Genomic DNA, 18,311 nt, shown 5'->3' on the forward strand with positions numbered 1-18,311 from the left:
AAGAAGTGTATGTGGCGCCCCCTGACGTCAAACACTCAAACAACAAGTACATCATGTTTTTTTCTTCTTTTCAGAATGGATGTACAGTTTGCTCACGTACGTACTCTGCACGCTTTCTCTTTCTGTGAATTCTCACGTATTGTCACCTTTAACGCCTGACTCTACACATCCAGCTGTTTGACACAAGGTTGTGTGTATGTGTGTGTGTGTGTGTGTGTGTGTGTGTGTGTGTGTGAATACAGACGTGTGAGTGTAACGTTAAATCTGTGTCGTCACGGCTAGCAAGCTGTAGCCGAGCAGCAGCCTCATCAGAGCGGTGAAGCTGTCAGATCAAACCCGCGCTGCAGGAACTGGACGGATGGATCAGTGCGTGGTAAATTCAGTGATTAAGCACCTCTAGTAATTGTATATTTCTCATGAATTCATTTTACACACGAAGCCTTTAGTTTTGTTCCGTCTTGGCCAGGTCTCCCTCGGTAAAGATATTTTAATCTCAAGGTACTTCCTGGTTAAATGAAGGTTCTAAGTCACTTGTCACAAGACATAACTTGTTGTGTTTTTTGCGCAGTGATGATTGATCAGTGAGGATGAGGAGCCGCAGTAACTCAGGAGTGAGGCTGGATGCCTATGCCAGGCTGGTCCAAGAGACTATCCTGTGCCACCAGGTGAGTCCAGACATACATAGGCAGATACAGGAGAGACGCAATACCACACTGTAGAAATATTCAGCTGCAAGTAAAAGTCCCGCTTTTATTTACGTAAATGTAGCAGGGCTGTGCAATTAATCGACATTTAATCGTGATTATGATTTCGATTCCAATGATCACATAAACAGAATAATCGAAAAAAAAATATTTATCTTATTACGTTTTGCTTTGCTCTTATTTTCTCTTGTGTTCTGAATGAAAAAATAAAGTTTAAATAGGAAAAGTATTAAGGCAAATTTCACAGTTGTATGTATTTTTTAAGTTCAATAATTGCAACATCTTTCCAGAAGTCAACGAGTGATCGTGTTAAATTATCGTGATTTCAATATTGACCGAAATAATCGTGATTATAATTTTTTCCATAATCGAGCAGCCCTAAAATGTAGCCTATTTGCATCTAAACATACTTAAAGTCTCAAAAGTACCTATTATGCAGCATGGCCCATTATAGAAATTATTGGTTGTAGTTATCGATGCATTACCATGTAAGCATCATTCTAATGTAGCAGCTGGTAAAGGTTGGGCTTATTTGAACTACTTTACATACCAATGGGTAATCTATAATAATACAACATCTTTTATTTGTTAATTGCATTGAGATATTATACTCATATATTAGAGTATATAATCGTAATGTGCAGAGTAACTAGTCACTAAAGCTGTCAAATGAATGTTGCACATTTATCTATCAGCACTTCAACAGTCAACAGCTGTCTAAGTTTGAAAGTGTGACCCAGAGGGTTCACAGCTGATGAAAACTGTGTCAACTTTCCTTACAAAGCATGCACATGTCAAGGTGTAGGTTTGGTTTCAGAGGAGGGGACAGGTCTCAGGTTCTTTAACCAAGAACTGAAACTATATCAAATTCTGCATTATTAAAGCACTAACCCAACTTAAAACCACATTTACTTTCATTGATAGACGCCTGATACTTTGCTCATGTTTTATTTGCACCCTCTCCTGCTTTATATTTTATTAATGTTCAATGCTATTTTTAAAATAATAATAACACACCGTTAACAGTTACACAGATTCAATTATTTGGAGTTGAAACTACTAGTGGAATAATTGTCTGTGCGCAATCAACAGAAAAATTAACTGCCAACTATTTTAAAAACGGATTACACGGTTGAATCCATTTTACGAACAAAAATGCTAAACAGGCTTCAGCTTCTCGGATGTGAGGATTTGCTGCTTTTCTTTGTCATGCCCACCCTGTCCTTACTGTTAATGAAGCTCTTGTGTGTGTGTTTGTTTCAGAACCCAGTGACAGGACTTCTGCCTGCCAGTGCCCAGAAGAAGGATGCCTGGGTGAGAGATAATGTGTACAGTGTCCTGGCTGTGTGGGGGCTGGGCATGGCCTACCGCAAGAACGCAGACCGCGATGAAGACAAGGCCAAGGCCTATGAACTGGAGCAGGTGTGTTTGTAACAGAGAGCGAGAGTGAGAGCGGGTTAATGTTCACAGCAGTGCCTGTTTGTTCTACCGGTTATGGTGGGTCAAATATTTTAAAGAAGCAAGCTTTTGGTTTGTGCCGCATCACATTCTCATTTGATTAGTTATTTAGGCTACAGTTAAACTACAATTATATCACATTAATCCAAAACAAAATATTTAAATCTCAAATTGATATTTTAAGCACCAAACTGAATGGGAATATAAAGTATGTTAACATTCATTGACTACAATTCTTGCTAAACTGTGACAGATCTAACATAAATAAAATAGAAATAAATAACATAATTAAGTCAGTGCTAAAAAAGTTCATTAATTCGCTCGTTGATTGAAATAATTAATTTGTTAAAATAGAATCTGTCTTGTAAGAAATTGAGACAATTAAAGTAATTGAGACAAAATAAAAAATGCATTTGCTGTTTACAACTTCACAAAGTTGGACATTTTCATTTTATTCATACTGTATATATCATATTATTACAAATGGCAATTTGGATTTTTGGCTGCAAGCTAATTCAAAACATAACTTTTTAGCTTTTGTAACATTAAGTCATTTGATAGATTTAATGATTAACAGTAGATCAATACATTTAATACAATACTATTCAGTAATAGAAATTATTAATTGCAGTTCTTATTTCAATCATTTAACCATCAGTTATTGTTGCATGTACTGAGGTGCCTTTGAACGGTGACGCGTTCAATTTCTGACCAACATCAGTCAGTGACTACGAATCTTTTAACTGAGCTGAACAAAGGGATTAGAATCAGCAAAGTGATTTGTGATTTCCAGCTCTTCTAAAAATAGAAAATGATTTGGATTGCAGTGGCTTTTTGTTTGACTTTTGCAGTTTACTGATATTGTTGTTTGTTGGCAGAGTGTGGTAAAGCTGATGCAGGGACTTCTGCAGTGCATGATGAGACAGGTAAGAAACCCCTGTGCTTACATTATATGTGTACATGTTCACTTGTGTTTGCACATTGAAACATCAAATCCTCGTGGAAGAAAATCCGAAAAGCACGTGTTCTGGTTCTGAGAAAGCACAATGTGTTATCTGGGGTACTGTGGTATTTAAACAAACTGCTTTATGTAAACAGATTTGTGACCACATGTCTGCTACTATGTGTGCAAGCACGTCAAACTCTGTGACGTCGGCAGAATAGTCAGAAAGATAAACAAACTAATAATTGACAGTATGTTGGTGAGCTACATTTTGAAGTGAAAGTGATAGCAAAAGCCTGGCTGCAGTAAAAGTGTAATTGGTTACTCTTATCTTCCATAACTGGAAATAAGATAAAGATGCCAAATTCATAGCAGAGTGTTAAAATGCTTCATCCTCTGCTGCTGACATGTCATCATCAGTAGACCTAAAGAAATGACTCTTGAGACGTTGAGGAGTCAAAAACAGCAGACAATGATCAGAAACCTTTATACTTGTCAAATCATGTAAACATGGATATGAATAACCGGATTATTCCCTTTCCATGTCCCGCATATGATCATTAACAGGATATGGAGCGTAAGTGGGATTCTAGAATGCATGTACACACACTCATTGGGATTTATCTAACTATGATGTTTCTATTTAATTTTTTGCAGAAATCTGTATGTTGGGGACCTTTTAGTTGCATGTCACCCTTCATCGCTCTCTTCTGGTTTCCTTTCTGCTCTCTAATGGCTAAAACACCCCCAAAAATACTCAACAAAAAAGAAAAAAAAAAAACATTTAGGAGTCTGACTTTTCATGCTAATCCTGCCATATAGCTTTTTGGTCCCTTCTGGCCCAGACAAACACCCCTGATGTGTGTGTGTGTGTGTGTGTGTGTGTGTGTGTGTGTGTGTGTGTGTGTGTGTGTGTGTGTGTGTGTGTGTGTGTGTGTGTGTGTGTGTGTGTGTGTGTGTGTGTATGCATATGTTCATGTTCCTTCAGGTGGCCAAGGTGGAGAAGTTCAAACAGACCCAGAGTACAAAGGATTGCTTGCATGCCAAATATGATACTCCAACCTGTGCCACGGTGGTCGGGGACGACCAGTGGGGCCATCTCCAGGTGGATGCCACCTCCATTTACCTGCTGATGCTGGCACAGATGACAGCCTCAGGTACAGTTGTGATGCAGAGTGGTGTTTACATATGTTGCTTTTTGTGTTCTGTGTTCTCTCAGTAAACTGTTTTAGTTTATTTATTAGTTTTTACCTGTTTTCTATTTCCTAAGATGATCTTTGGTTTAAAGATGTCACACATACAGGAGGTATGGATTAACGCATTTCCGATGCTGGCATAGTATCAAAAAACACACTGTAGCAAAAGGCAATGCACGCTGCTTGGCCAGCTTCCCTTCTGGCAAGCACTGCAGGTCCTCGAGAGGGACAAATAAAGTACCTAACCATGAGTTGGTCACTGAGTGTACCACATTATCACGCAGGTCTTCGCATCATCTCAAACCTGGATGAGGTGGTCTTCATCCAAAACTTGGTCTTCTACATAGAGGCTGCCTACAAAGTGGCGGTGAGTAACATTTTCAGAGGTTTAGGAGGTTTGGTTTCTAGAAAGGAAGATGTAGAGGCTGACACACAGTGGAGGTGACTGAAAATACACTATGATGAAATAAACTAAACTGATAAAATCAGAGTAAAAGCGAAAGGGGAATTTTACGCATCAGAGTCTGTTTATAAGTCTTGGGCATTACCAGCTACTAGAATAACAAACCTGAATCTCCGACTGTGCTGTCGGTGGTTGAATTCTGGGTAATGTAGGCGCTAGGTTTTGACAAGGTAGAAGAATGTGTGGAATACAAAAAAGACAATATCTTTCATGCTGCTGCATTGAATCTTCTTCTTCGGAGTCACACCCCGACCACAGTGCATTACCTTTTATTCCTCTGTAGGATTATGGGATGTGGGAACGAGGTGACAAGACCAATCAAGGCATCCCCGAGCTCAATGGCAGCTCTGTAGGAATTGCTAAGGTACAGGTTATTATTGTTAATATATTATTTATTATTATTATTATTATTATTTATAATATACTACACATATAGACCAAGAGAAGAGTGTTGTATAAAATGTGTATTTGTGTGTCTGTGTGTGTATGTGTTTTGTGTGTGTGTGTGTGTGTGTGTGTGTGTGTGTGTGTGTGTGTTTGGGGGGTTTGCAGGCAGCTCTGGAGGCCATAGATGAGCTGGATCTTTTTGGTGCCCATGGAGGGCCAAAGTCAGTCATCCATGTTTTGCCTGATGAAGTGGAACATTGTCAGGTACTGTTGGCTTTGCCTCCAGCCATCTCAGCATCATCTCTGCTCATCTTTCTTCTGCTGAGTATGTTTGTGTGTTTTCCCTTTCCCTCAGTCCATCCTGTGCTCCATGCTGCCAAGAGCTTCAACTTCAAAGGAGATAGACGCCGGTCTTCTGTCTGTCATTTCCTTCCCTGCTTTTGCTGTAGAGGATGCTGAGCTGGTGGCCATTACTAAGTCAGAAATCATAACAAAACTGCAGGTACAGCAAGACAAAACACACTCTGCACAGAAACGCTACACAATTCAGTATTTTCCCCTGTACTTCTTTCTTCTTGTATAAGGCAGTTATCATGCTAACATTTCCACTCTTTGGTGTAATTTCAGGGTCGCTATGGCTGCTGCCGCTTCATCAGGGATGGATATTGTTGTCCAAAAGAGGTAAGATATTCTGCATATTGAAAATGGAAATGCTGGGATTTATAATGTATAGAAATCATTCAGCGGGGACAGAATAAGTGTTTGTCTTACAGATAAACACTCAGCACCTTAAGAAATGAGAGAAGAAGTGCACCTTTTGAGTGGATGTCGTAGGGTTCACTATGATTGCTTTCCTGTTGTAAGATAATTGTGTATTGTATAATTTGAGCTCTAAGGTTCTACTGTAGTCCCTGGCTGTTTTTCTCACTAGGACCCATCTCGGCTGCACTACGATCCTGCAGAGCTCAAGTTGTTTGAGAATATCGAATGTGAGTGGCCGGTGTTCTGGACTTATCTCATCCTTGACGGTATCTTTGCTGGAGATCAAGTGCAGGTAATAAAGCCAAACTCACTAGTCCAGTTTCTACTGTATTCACACAGTCATGGAGCCACTCTGAATGACTTCTGCTGCAGATGTAATAATGAACAAATGACTGTGTTCATTGCACAGGTACAGGAGTACCGTGAGGCACTGGAAGGCGTTTTGATCAGAGGGAAGAACGGCATCAAACTGTTGCCTGAACTTTATGCTGTACCTCCTGACAAGGTATCCCACTTCCATAGGCCAAATATAACAGATGCACCTTTATTCTAGTCACATTGTATTTGCAACGTCTGACAAAACCTACAAAGAAAGATATAAGATTAAGTGTTTCATAAAGATGACACCACTGGTCCTTTCAAAATGTTAGTTTTTCATGGAGGAGCTTAAAGATATTCAGTTGTATTGTAATCTTTTTTGTTAGGGTCAAAAAAAGCTTAACAAGGTGGCTCCTGGATAGCTCACCTGGTTGAGCGTGTGCTCCATGTACTAGGGCTCAGTCCTTACCGCAGCGGCCCAGGGTCAAGTCTTCAACTTCTTCAACTTTCCTCTCAAATAAATGCCCAAAAATAATTTTTAAAAACAAGAATATTAGTTATTAGTCAAAAAGCAGATTATGTTACAACTCTACTGTGAATATGTGGAGTCCTTTAATACTGAACCTGCTGTAGATGAAATTAGTATTTCTGTTTTTAGCCATGCTAACAGCATGCCCCCGGCATTATCAGGTCAAAATTTCAATTAGTCAATTATTCGTTTTATGACTAAATACCTGCAAAACTAATGGCATTCCCATCAGCTTCAGTTGTACTTTATGTTTAGAGCTAGTTAGCAAGTGTTAGCATGCTAACGTGAAAGTAAGATGAAAATGGTAGCATACTAGCATTGTTATTGTGACCATGTTAGCATTCTGACGTTAGCATCTAGCTCAAAGTACAGCCTCACAGTGCTAGCATGGCTTATTTTTCAATATCTAGTCTCATGTATCTGGTCTTTTTTCATCTATCTTTAGTCTATTTTCTGGTCTATTTCATCTATCTGTTTTAGGTCTGTTCAAGAATTATTTTGTACATATTACCAGTACTATAGATGCTATGGTATTGGAAGGGTAAGCCTGTCAGCTCTCCTCTGTCCTATTTACCTGTTGAATACTCCAAATGCTGTCATCACTACAGATATGCGTGTAATGTGCAAATGCCAATACAATAGTGTCAGGGAACATCAGAGTAAATTGCGTCTGAAGTGCTGTTCCTGTATATCATATTTTGCCTCTAACAGGTGGAGGAGGAGTACAGGAATCCTCACTCAGTGGACAGAGTGGCCATGGGGCAGCTGCCACACATGTGGGGACAGTCGCTCTACATCTTGAGTTGTCTTCTGGCTGAGGTATTCACAGGGCCCTTGAAAACCACCTCTAAAGTTAGCCATTGCCATTGTTTACCTCTGTAATAATTTTCCCTCTCTGTCTCTTCTTATTTCTGTTTTAAGGGTTTTTTAGCACCAGGAGAGATAGATCCTCTCAACAGGAGATTCTCGACAAACTTCAAGCCAGATGTTGTGGTACAAGGTTGGTGATCGATCATTAGTTTGAGGGGAAAATCTGCCCAGAAGTTGAATAAAAAAAAATGGGTTGAATCCCAGAAGAAATGTAAGGTAAGAAAGAAGAAGAAATCCACTCCTCTGAAACAAATCTGTTGCATGGATTAAAGGGAAGTTTAGTTTTCATAGATCTTTATGACTTGTGGGGCAAAGAAGAAGGAAGACTCACACACAAAAAAGTCATGAATGTCCAAGACTTATTTCCGATGTTCTGATGTGAGCATTGGTTTATATAGAGATTTCCTTATAGAAGGCGGAATATGATGTATTTATTTTTATATGTGCGTGTCAGTTTGTGTTCTAGCAGAATCGGAGGACATCCAGCAGTTGTTAAGTGATCACGGGATCAAGGTCCAGACGATGTCAGAAGTTCTGCCTATCAGGGTCATGCCTGCTCGCATCCTGAGCCATGTTTATGTCAGACTGGGTAAACAAGCATCAAGCACTCTTTTCCTTAGTGTGTGTGCGTGTGTGTGTGTGTGTGTGTCTAAGAGCACCATATTGTGTCATTGCCACAGGGAACTGCAAGAAACTAAATTTGAGCGGGAGGCCCTACAGACACATTGGAGTTTTGGGAACATCCAAATTCTACGAGATCAGAAATCGCTCTTATATATTCACCCCCCAGGTAAAACTAGCTAGAGATGTTGTGATGTTCATAATCACAGTGAAGAAGCTAGGTAGAAGGCCGTAGTAATAAATACTACTGATTAATACTTTGGTTTCTTTCTGTCTATTTCTCTCTTTTCTGCGCTCCAGTTTCTGGATCAGCACCATTTCTACCTGGCACTGGACAACCAGATGATCGTGGAGATGTTACGAACAGAGCTGGCCTATCTCTCCTCTTGCTGGAGGATGACAGGACAGCCCACACTCACTTTCCCCATCACCCACAGCATGCTGGGTAATAAGGCTCTTAACCCAAAGCAAATCAGTCTCACATATTTTGTTTTCAGTGTTAATGGAATTCCAGCAGCTGGCAGAATTCTCATCCAAAACATGATAGAGGAATAATTTAGACATGACAAAGATGGAACAATGAATGCGTTCAAGTGACACAACTACATATACTGTAATACTTTACTTACTTTACTCATGTAGCTGTGATCTTGAATGTAGATACTGTAATATATACATATTGCTATTTTGTTAGATTAGTTCACTGCGCTTCACAGCATTTATCTACTTTTTATATTCAGTTGAAGATGGAGATGGGATTGATTCGTGTATCCTAGCAACCCTCCGAAAACTACAGGATGGCTATTTTGCTGGAGCGAGGTCTGTTTCCATCGGCAACATAGGACGTCATACTAATAGTGTGTTGAGATGTCTGAAACATGACAGTATATGTTACTTCTTACGCATGTGTGGGTATTTTGTTTGGATGTTACTACAGGGTGCAGATGTCAGACCTATCCAGTGTCCAGACCACTTCCTTTCACACTGACCTCAGCTTCCTGGATGAAGAGAAGGATGACAGCTTACTCGAGGATGAAGAGGATAATGATGAATATGGAGAGGAATATTACAACTGTAGGCCCTCAGGTATTTTATGATGAAGTGTGTGTGCTCCTTTCAGTCATATTTGTCAATGTAAATAAACAATTGTATGTTGTTGTTTGGGTTTTTTTTTTTTTTTTTTTATCTCCAGAGAGCTCTAAAGACATGTTTGACCAGTACCTCACACAGCTCCTCCACAGCACCAATACCAAGTCCCATCTTCCTCCCATTCAGAGTGGGCAGCACCACGTCTTCAGTGCGGAACACAGCACCAGAGACATCCTGTCTTTTATGGCCCAGGTTCAGGGCCTGAACATGCCCAGTGAGTTATTAGGAATGTACTGATTAAGTCAAAGTCAGTTTCCTCTTGAATTGTGTTTCGTGTTATGCTGCTGTCCATCGTTGGGGCTTAATTTAGATTGACGTTAAGATATAGTTAGGCGTTGCAGAAATTACTCATTTGGCTTAGAGCTGTGGCTGAGTTTGGGTTATGGTAAGGGGAAACACAGATCAATTGGAAAGAAAGAAAAAAGTCTGAGTTTTGTTCTGCAACCTATAGATAGCTACAACAAAGACATACTAGACTAAATATACTACTGTTATGTAGACCCTTGTTAACATGGCTAAAATGTATATAATAATATTGATTGACAATATCCGTGATAGCCCATAATTCTATGCAGCCACAAGACATGCTGTTGTAGGGGCACAATTCCATTTTTCCCTCAAATGTGAAACCTCTTCCTCAACTTGTTCTTTCACTCCTTCCAACTCTAAATCGAATCTAATGCTGAAAGCATAAAAGTAAAAGTCCATTGTGTTGGGGTTGTTAACTGGGAAATGTAGGAAATCTCTTAGTGGGGTAAAAAGGTACAATACAAATCATTTTAAACTAAGAACAACAGAAAATAAAATGAATTGGCAGCGTCTCATGTATTCTCCTGTTTCACTTTGGAATACTTTGTTTTAATTTGTGTATTTCAGAGTCTTCCATGTATCTACCTGTGACTCCTGTTAGGAACAAACGCCGCAAAGGTCTCAACTTACTTGAAGTTTCTCCTCATTCTCAGCATGGCCCACATGTAAAGCAGCACAAGGTATGCACAGCAGAACCTTGCTTTTCTTGTGACTTCAGTATTGCTCTGAAGTGTATTTGTCTTACGCTGACATCCCTCGCAAGTCTCACAGTGTTGCTGACTTGCACCTGCCTCGAGACTCCCAGGGCAACACAGATTTTGCAGCGTTGGTGAGGCAGCTGAAAGAGTGTCCGACCCTGCAAGACCAGGCTGACATACTCTACATCCTTTACGTGATGAAGTACGGACATAGAGGCAGCTACACACACAGATATTATTGTCAGCTCTGGCACACTAATAAGTAGACAATGTCTTTGTTTATTTGTTTTTTTGTAATGACACGTCCTGTGTTGTTTTCCGATGACCAGAGGGGCTGATTGGCTGGTGGAGTTGTCAGTTCCTGGGCAGGGCGGAGTCAGCGTGCGTTCCCTGCTGGAGGAGCTGTATGTACAAGCTGGAGCCTGCAAAGAGTGGGGACTCATCAGATACATCTCTGGGATACTACGCAAGAGAGTTGAGGTCCTCGCTGAGGTCAGTGAGAAGTCATTTAGGCCCTAAATAACCCTAACATTTTAGGCCTGATACAAAACTGACCTGTGGAAAACCTTTCTACTAAAGTCTTGGGTCAGATCTTGGTTACTAGGCTCAAACATCAAGGTCCCAAATATAAATTAACAAACATATACAATTCACAGTTAAGTCATTATCAAACCATGTTCTTGGCATCCTCCATCTGGATCAATCATTGGGAAAAAAAACTCTTGTTTATGTATCAAAATAAAGAAAAGGCTATACCTCCATCTATTGGCTATAAGAAAAACTGCATCATAACATCAGACTCAGAATCAGGTTTATTGCCAAGTAGGTTTTTACAATCAAGGAATTTGCCTTAGTATTTTGGTGCATAACAATAAACATAGTAAGTAAGCGAACATAAAAAAGAACCATAAATAAAATAATAATAATAATAATAATTGTGAAAATACATTTAAAATGTACAAAATAGATGTTTCTAAAGTGAAAAGAACGAAGATTGACTTCAATACTAAGCCATGACAAAGTGTCTCTGAGCAACACTTTGCTGAATATCCTGTGTATAACTTGTGCAAAAAGAGTCTCTACAGAATAAATAATGGATCATTTAATACTTTCATAATAATTAACTCTGTATTTGTCTACTCATCAGGCCTGCACAGATCTTATTTCCCATAACAAGCAGCTGACTGTAGGTCTACCTCCTGAGCCCAGGGAAAGGGTCATCACAGTGTAAGCTGGTGTGGCTTAGGAGATTTTGTGCTCACGTTCAGGGTTTATTGAATGAATTATCACATAATAAACCAACTTTTCCCTCCTCCCTTTCCTCTCAGTCCACTTCCTCCTGAGGAGTTGAACACTGTCATCTATGAAGCTAGTGGTCAGGACATCAGTGTAGCTGTACTCACGCAGGTAACTCTTTAACCTTCTGGACTGCAGCAGGACCTTTTTCAGACACTAATAACCTTACAGCTGTGAACGGTGTGTGTTTGTCACACAGGAAATCATGGTCTATCTAGCCATGTACATGCGCTCCCAGCCTGCTCTCTTTGGGGACATGCTCCGGCTCAGGATAGGACTCATCATGCAAGTGATGGCCACTGAGCTGGCTCGCAGTCTGCACTGCTCTGGTAGGAAAACCAAGCACCAAACACTGTGTACATACATAAACTACCCTGCACAGGAGAACAGTAAAAGCTGTGTATTATCTTTGTAGGGGAGGAGGCATCTGAGAGTTTGATGAGCCTGAGTCCTTTTGGCATGAAAAAACTGCTGCATCACATCCTCAGTGGCAAAGAGTTTGGGGTTGAGAGGAGCAGTGAGTGTTTCCCTTTTTCTCTGTTTCTTTTTGTCCTTACAGTATACTGTATGTGTGAGGGTTCATTTATAGGAGTGTTTTGCAGCGTTAGCTTTAGGTGAGACATTTAAGAGAAGAAATTAGGCTGTGTAAAAGTCAGACTGGGTGAAAATCAAGTAGAGCTGAGAGATAATTGTAACAGTAGGAAAGCAATCGGGTACTTTGATGGACTAGGAATCAATGAATTTTTAGTCAGCACTGTAGCTGCAGTAGCTGTTGTTAAGTTAACCTAATGTTTTTAGCAATGCTAGCAGCATGCTGGTCTGTTGGTCGATCCACCACTTTGGTCCAGACTGAAATATCTTGACAACTATATTAGATGGATTGCCATGACATTGGGTACATATATCCATGATCCCCAGACAATGTATTCTAATGACTCTGCTGATCACTGGACTTTTCCTCTAGCACCACCAACAGGTCATAAATACACTTTGTCCAATACTTTGGTTTTTGACCAAATACCTGCAAAACCAGTGACATTCCATGTTTAGTGCAAACATGCAAATGTTAGCAATTGCTAAACTAAGATGGTGAACATGGTAAACATTATACCTGCTAAACATCAAAATGCTAGCATTGTCTTTGTGAACATGTTAGCAGATAGGTTTGAGCATTTAGCTCAAAGCACCTCACAGTGCATGGCAGATTCAGATGTTGGCAGCATTTCAGGGGAACCATGCTATAAAATAAGTGTTCAATGGCTTTTTTTGTTTGTTTCTTGTCTCTATTCATCAGTGCGCCCAATCCAGTCAACAGCCACTAGTCCTGCCATCTCCATCCATGAACTCGGCCACACTGGGGCCACCAAGACTGAACGCACAGGAATACACAAGCTGAAGAGTGAGATAAAACAGGTGGGACGCACAAATAGGATAATAATCAGGGTGTATCTATCTATCTATCTATCTATCTATCTATCTATCTATCTATCTATCTATCTATCTATCTATCTATCTATCTATCTGTCTATCAATCCATCTGTCTATCTATCTATCTATCTGTCTGTCTGTCTATCTGTCTGTCTGTCTGTCTGTCTGGACTAACAGTGTTCTTGCTTTTGGTTGCAGCTGGATGACTCTCGGCCTCTCACTGTGGGTTGGGTTTAATAATATTGAGCATGTTTCTAACGTCAGCCTAGACCAGTGATTCCCAACCTGGGGTCCGGGTACCCCTCAGGGGGGCGGCAAAGATCACAGGGGGTGCGCAAGTCTTTATCTGGTTTGAGGTTGAGGTAAAAAAAAAAAATATTTGCACATGTTAAACAAATTATGATAATACACTAGAATATATAATGTATACAAAAGTCAGTATAAAAACTATATATTTTTGTTCTCGCTTAAAATTGTAGGCAGGCTACTTAGTAGGTCAAACCTCCGGGACCTCTTAATCTGGGACCCTTGCTGTCATCAGGTCAGCTGCTAGCTGACCTAGCTGCTAGCTGACCTAGCTGCTAGCTGCCGCCACGGCATCACTATTTTATGAATGAAACATGGCGGAGAAACGTAAAAGTGCTGATAACTCCTCTGTATCAAAAAAGAAAGTAAGGCTCTATCTCGAGAGTTACCTCAACTTCGGTTTCGGAGGGGGGGCTCAGCTTTTCTTAGACATAAGTAGGGGGGGCGCCAAGGAAAAAAGGTTGGGAACCACTGGCCCAGACAACCAAACCGCTGGCTAAATCCTGCTCATAAACCACCACTCACTGGCTCCTAACATTGTGTGAGCTACAGCGCCCTCCATATCTAGAACGACTCTCACTTCATCACTTATCAGTAGGAGAACATGCTTTGCTACTCTTAACACACAGTATGGTAATTGTCTTTGTCAAGAAGGTGGTTTTTGTAGAAGAGTTTGACATTTTTAATAACTTTTCTACAAATTCTTCTCCTGAACCAATCTAGACCTTGATTAAGCTGCTTTTAGGTAGCCCACCCTTATCACTCATTTTGTGATAGCATTTCATCATGGAGTGGCATCAATTGTTTGTCAAACATTCTTTCTTGTGTTCGGTCATGCAGAAAAGTCATTTTGTGAATTTCTCTCACTAGTTGAACAAGGTAAATTTGACCTTTGACTCTACGGATCAAACATCTCCAGTAACATTGTGCTCCATGTGGCTGCAGTATCATTGTGATCACCTCAAACTGTTCTCTGTCTTCTCTGTCATCCATATCCATGTGTAGATCTTCAGCGGCGGTCTTTCCTTGAGTAGCAGTGCCACTTCTCCTCGCTCCACGGTAAACCATTTCACCTCATCTGCTTCCGATTAACTTGCGCAAACTCATCCTAAAAGCATTTTCCATGATTCCACGTGTCTTTCTGCATTTAAGGATAAGGCTGGCATTGTTTTTTGTTTATTTAGAGTAATTATTGATAACACTGAAACATACAATTTCACCAGCCTTGCCCTTTCATATGTCTGCTGAAGTATTTTGCCAAGTGTGATAGAGCATGATATCAATATGCATGAATGATTGCATGGACTGTGTAACTTTAGATAACTGCTAAATGTATAATTGTGTGTGTGTGTGTGTGTGTGTGTGTGTGTGTGTGTGTGTGTGTGTGAGAGAGAGAGAGAGAGAGAGAGAGAGAGAGAGAGAGAGAGACGACTACTACAGTAAATATTTCATACTTCTTTAGATGTATTTGTTATGGTATGATAAACCTGTATATGCTATTACAACTGTCAGTACACTGTGTCTTTTAAAAAGGCTCTCCAGTAATCATAAACCTGATGATGCTGTCGGGCTGAGTAGTAGGAGGACTGATTCATTTCAGACTTATGACTACAAATCATTCTCTTAAAGGGGAGCTCCACTGACTTTTTAGAGGTCTTGAGGAGTACAACTGCATATGTCAAAAAAAGTTGTATAAAGCCTTTTGTGGCTCCAGAGGGAGGGAAATCTGATAAATGTCCCCAAGTGATGTCACTTGAGTCAGCGTCGGTTGGGGTTGAAGACTACAAGTCTGTTGGTGTGGAGATAGAAATAAGTGAGTTGACCAGACCTCTGTAGCCTGCTCCTCATCTCTATTCTCTATTTTGACTTGCTAACAGCTCAAGGCTACATTATCCGCTACTAGCATAACACATCCTAATCTCAGACACAATTTTGCATTGTGGGTAATGTAGGTGCCAGGTTTTGACACAGACAAAGAATGTGTGGAATAAAAGAGTAAGATATCTCTGGTTCTGCTGCATCAATTTAGATTTTCTTTTATCTGTGTATTGTGAGTCCGGAAATGCTAAATCTCTTTTAAGCTTCAAAACCAGGATATCTGCATTATATTTTACATTAAATTAATTTGGCCAAAGTGACTAACAACAGTGCATTAGAACTCCATAGGAACAAGAGCTTGGTGTCTTTTACATTACACGTCATTTAGCTGATACTTTTATCCAAAGTGACTTACAATTACTATATATGTCAGAGGCCGCACGCCCTGGAACTATGGGTTAAGTGTCTTGCTCAAGGACACATTGGTTGACGTACCGCAGTGGGAATTGAACCCAGATCTCCCACACCAAAGCCATGTGTCACATCCTCTGCGCCATCATCACCCATGTCTTCAATTGGAAGTGAAACCCTCTTAAACAAACATCTAGATGTGTCACTGGTAGTAGTAATTATATGTAAATAAGTGCTAGCATGGAGTATGGGAAAAACTACATATATAATTGATCATGCTCACGGTGTGGTGAAAGGTCTGTGTGGTACAGACACTACTGACAAGTGTAACGGCGTATACAAGAAATACATTTCATGAACATTGAGATAAGGTTGAAAATCAGTAAGGTGGTCCATTTAATATGTTCTAACAGTATCTTCCTGTTCTCTCACCGCAGCGCTGCAGCAGCCCCTCCACCCCCAGTGGGATCCTGTCCCCTGTGGGCCCCGGTCCAGGAGATGGACAGCTGCACTGGGAGGAGAGGCAAGGCCAGTGGCTGAGGCGACGTAGGCTGGATGGAGCTATCAACAGAGTACCAGTTGGTTTCTACCAGAAGGTCTGGAAAATCCTGCAGAAGTGCCATGGCCTATCCATCGATGGATATGTGTTGCCCTCGTCTACTACAAGAGAGGTAGCATCTCGCAGACCAAAGCTGGATTTAGGACTTTCTGTGTGTGTGTTTAATTCTGTGTTTTCTGTTTAGATGACAGAGGGAGAGATCAAGTTTGCGGTGCAGGTGGAGTCTGTCCTAAACCATGTCCCTCAACCAGAGTACCGGCAGCTACTAGTGGAGACTGTGATGGTTCTTGGCCTGGTAGCTGACGTGGATGTGGACAGCATTGGTAGTATTATACACGTGGACCGCATCCTGCATCTGGCCAATGACCTGTTCATCAGTGACCAGGTACTGAGATAGCTGATTGCAAGAGATACATTTCAGTTTGAAATGATGTGTTTGTGGGTATATGTGGGTTCACTCTGTTTTACCTCTGCATCCCCAGAAATCCCACAGTGCCAGTGATTACTTCCTTGAGAAGGACCCAGCGACTGGAATCTGCAACTTTTTCTACGATAGCGCCCCCAGTGGCAGCTATGGCACTATGACCTACCTGTCCAAGGCAACGATCACTTATGTCCAAGACTTCCTGCCAAGCTCCAGCTGCCTGATGCAGTGAAACAGTAAAACTGAACACGTGAAGAGACATGTTTTATTATAAGTAAAGGATCATCCAGTTAAAGGCAGCAAAGCTTCTTATTTTCAGCTGATACAGTCCATGTGGTGCTTGTGAGTATTCAGTCTTCAACTCTGTAGCTCTCATACACTGATGTAACATCATAGCTTGGCAGCTGATTTCAAACTTTGACAAGAATTTTTTTTTTTTGTCAAGTCTGGACTGTGAACTTATTTATTACTTAAACATGCTGCTCAAATGTGTGTTGACAGGACTTACTAACAAACGTGCATATATGTAAATTGAAATTTGCACAGCTCTGTGCTCTTGTGCTCTTGGTGTTGTGTGTGTGAGAATATACTGTATAAACAGTTAACTGTCTTGTAATTAAATGTGTCATATGGTATAATTTTACAGCGCTCTGCAGTTACTAGGGTAAACAGTTTGATCATTTGTGCACACAAATGATTATTTCCCTTAAACCAATAAGTGTATTTTTATTTTCTGCCTCTATTACTTTTTTTTGTTTTATCTATATTTAGTAATATAATAACTTATTATTCGATTGTAATGGCTGAGCTTAAATACGCCCAAAAATAATACAATATAAATCATAAAATCAATTTCTTCCTTCAAATTACTTATTCTCCCCCAGAGCTGATTAATTTGTACATATGATTTTTTTAATCCCTTTGGTAGCTTCCAGGCTCTTTATAATTCAGTGTTGATGATACTGAAACTTGTAATTTGTATTAGTTGTAGTCCTTTTGTCTTTGTGTATGTGTTGCGTGTTTTATAAAATTAATGGAAAATAATCCATCTGTCCACATATGAATGTCACACTAAGGTTTTGCTATGGACATAGTGAGTCATTTTGCATATACCTCAACATATTGACGGTTTGTTCATTTATGTACAGGTTTTTTCCCCTGTATGTTGGGGTAAAAGTCTGTTTTAATACCGGTACTTAGTATATACATATATACACACACACACACACACACACACACACACACACACACACACACACACACACACACACACACACATACATACATACATACATGCATATATACAGGATGCATACAGTACCAGTCAAAAGTTTGGACACACTTTCTTATTCAAGTGAATGGGAAAGTGTGTCAAAACCTTTGACTGGTACTATATATACAGTATATGCATGATGTATACGTAAAGAATGAAATGGCAGTGCAGCAAGATATTGGTAAAGTACTAGAGAGGTCAAGAGTATGTTGAATAGAGTTTTTGTAAGTCTGAGAAGTACAGAAAGGAAAAAAAGTTTTAAATAACTTTCATCCCAGTACTTGATTTTGAAAGCAAAATGGCAGGAAGCAGTAAAATGTTGATATATTTTAACCCTCTTTAATGCTAACCCAAACCCTGAAATATTTGCATTTATTTAAAACTAAAAT

The 18,311-nt window shown here is 40.1% G+C and overlaps 1 protein-coding gene across 3 annotated transcripts; it reads left to right on the forward strand.

Moving 5' to 3' along the window:
* The first annotated feature begins 5 nt into the window (after window positions 1-5).
* On the forward strand, window positions 6-17,935 carry LOC144513698 (phosphorylase b kinase regulatory subunit alpha, liver isoform). 3 transcript variants are annotated; one of them, XM_078244903.1, is made up of 33 exons: window positions 6-96; window positions 243-373; window positions 569-665; window positions 1,968-2,126; window positions 3,041-3,088; window positions 4,094-4,262; window positions 4,586-4,668; window positions 5,048-5,128; window positions 5,317-5,415; window positions 5,507-5,653; window positions 5,779-5,832; window positions 6,083-6,205; window positions 6,323-6,418; window positions 7,472-7,579; window positions 7,682-7,760; window positions 8,085-8,219; window positions 8,311-8,420; window positions 8,552-8,696; window positions 8,992-9,070; window positions 9,189-9,337; window positions 9,444-9,614; window positions 10,277-10,389; window positions 10,473-10,609; window positions 10,737-10,899; window positions 11,555-11,634; window positions 11,736-11,814; window positions 11,903-12,032; window positions 12,119-12,220; window positions 12,998-13,116; window positions 14,443-14,496; window positions 16,104-16,337; window positions 16,410-16,610; window positions 16,708-17,935. In XM_078244903.1, the coding sequence occupies exons 3-33, from the start codon at window positions 588-590 to the stop codon at window positions 16,879-16,881; spliced, it is 3,699 nt and encodes a 1,232-aa protein (XP_078101029.1). In that variant the 5' UTR covers window positions 6-96; window positions 243-373; window positions 569-587; the 3' UTR covers window positions 16,882-17,935. The 3 variants fall into 3 exon arrangements, with proteins under 3 accessions (XP_078101029.1, XP_078101099.1, XP_078101167.1); XM_078244973.1 differs by having other exon boundaries at window positions 243-366; XM_078245041.1 differs by lacking the exons at window positions 6-96; window positions 243-373 and adding an exon at window positions 380-476.
* The last annotated feature ends 376 nt before the right edge of the window (window positions 17,936-18,311 follow it).

The sequence above is a fragment of the Sander vitreus genome, chromosome 1 (assembly GCF_031162955.1).
Source record: "Sander vitreus isolate 19-12246 chromosome 1, sanVit1, whole genome shotgun sequence".
NCBI classification, from domain to species: Eukaryota; Metazoa; Chordata; class Actinopteri; order Perciformes; family Percidae; genus Sander; species Sander vitreus.

Coding starts and splice junctions, on each gene's coding strand:
- LOC144513698 (XM_078244903.1), top strand. CDS start 588: ATGAGGAGCCGCAGTAACTCAGGAGTGAGGCTGGATGCCTATGCCAGG. Junction 5,654..5,778: donor AAATCATAACAAAACTGCAG/GTACAGCAAGAC, acceptor GTGTAATTTCAG/GGTCGCTATGGCTGCTGCCG. Junction 16,338..16,409: donor CCTCGTCTACTACAAGAGAG/GTAGCATCTCGC, acceptor TTTTCTGTTTAG/ATGACAGAGGGAGAGATCAA.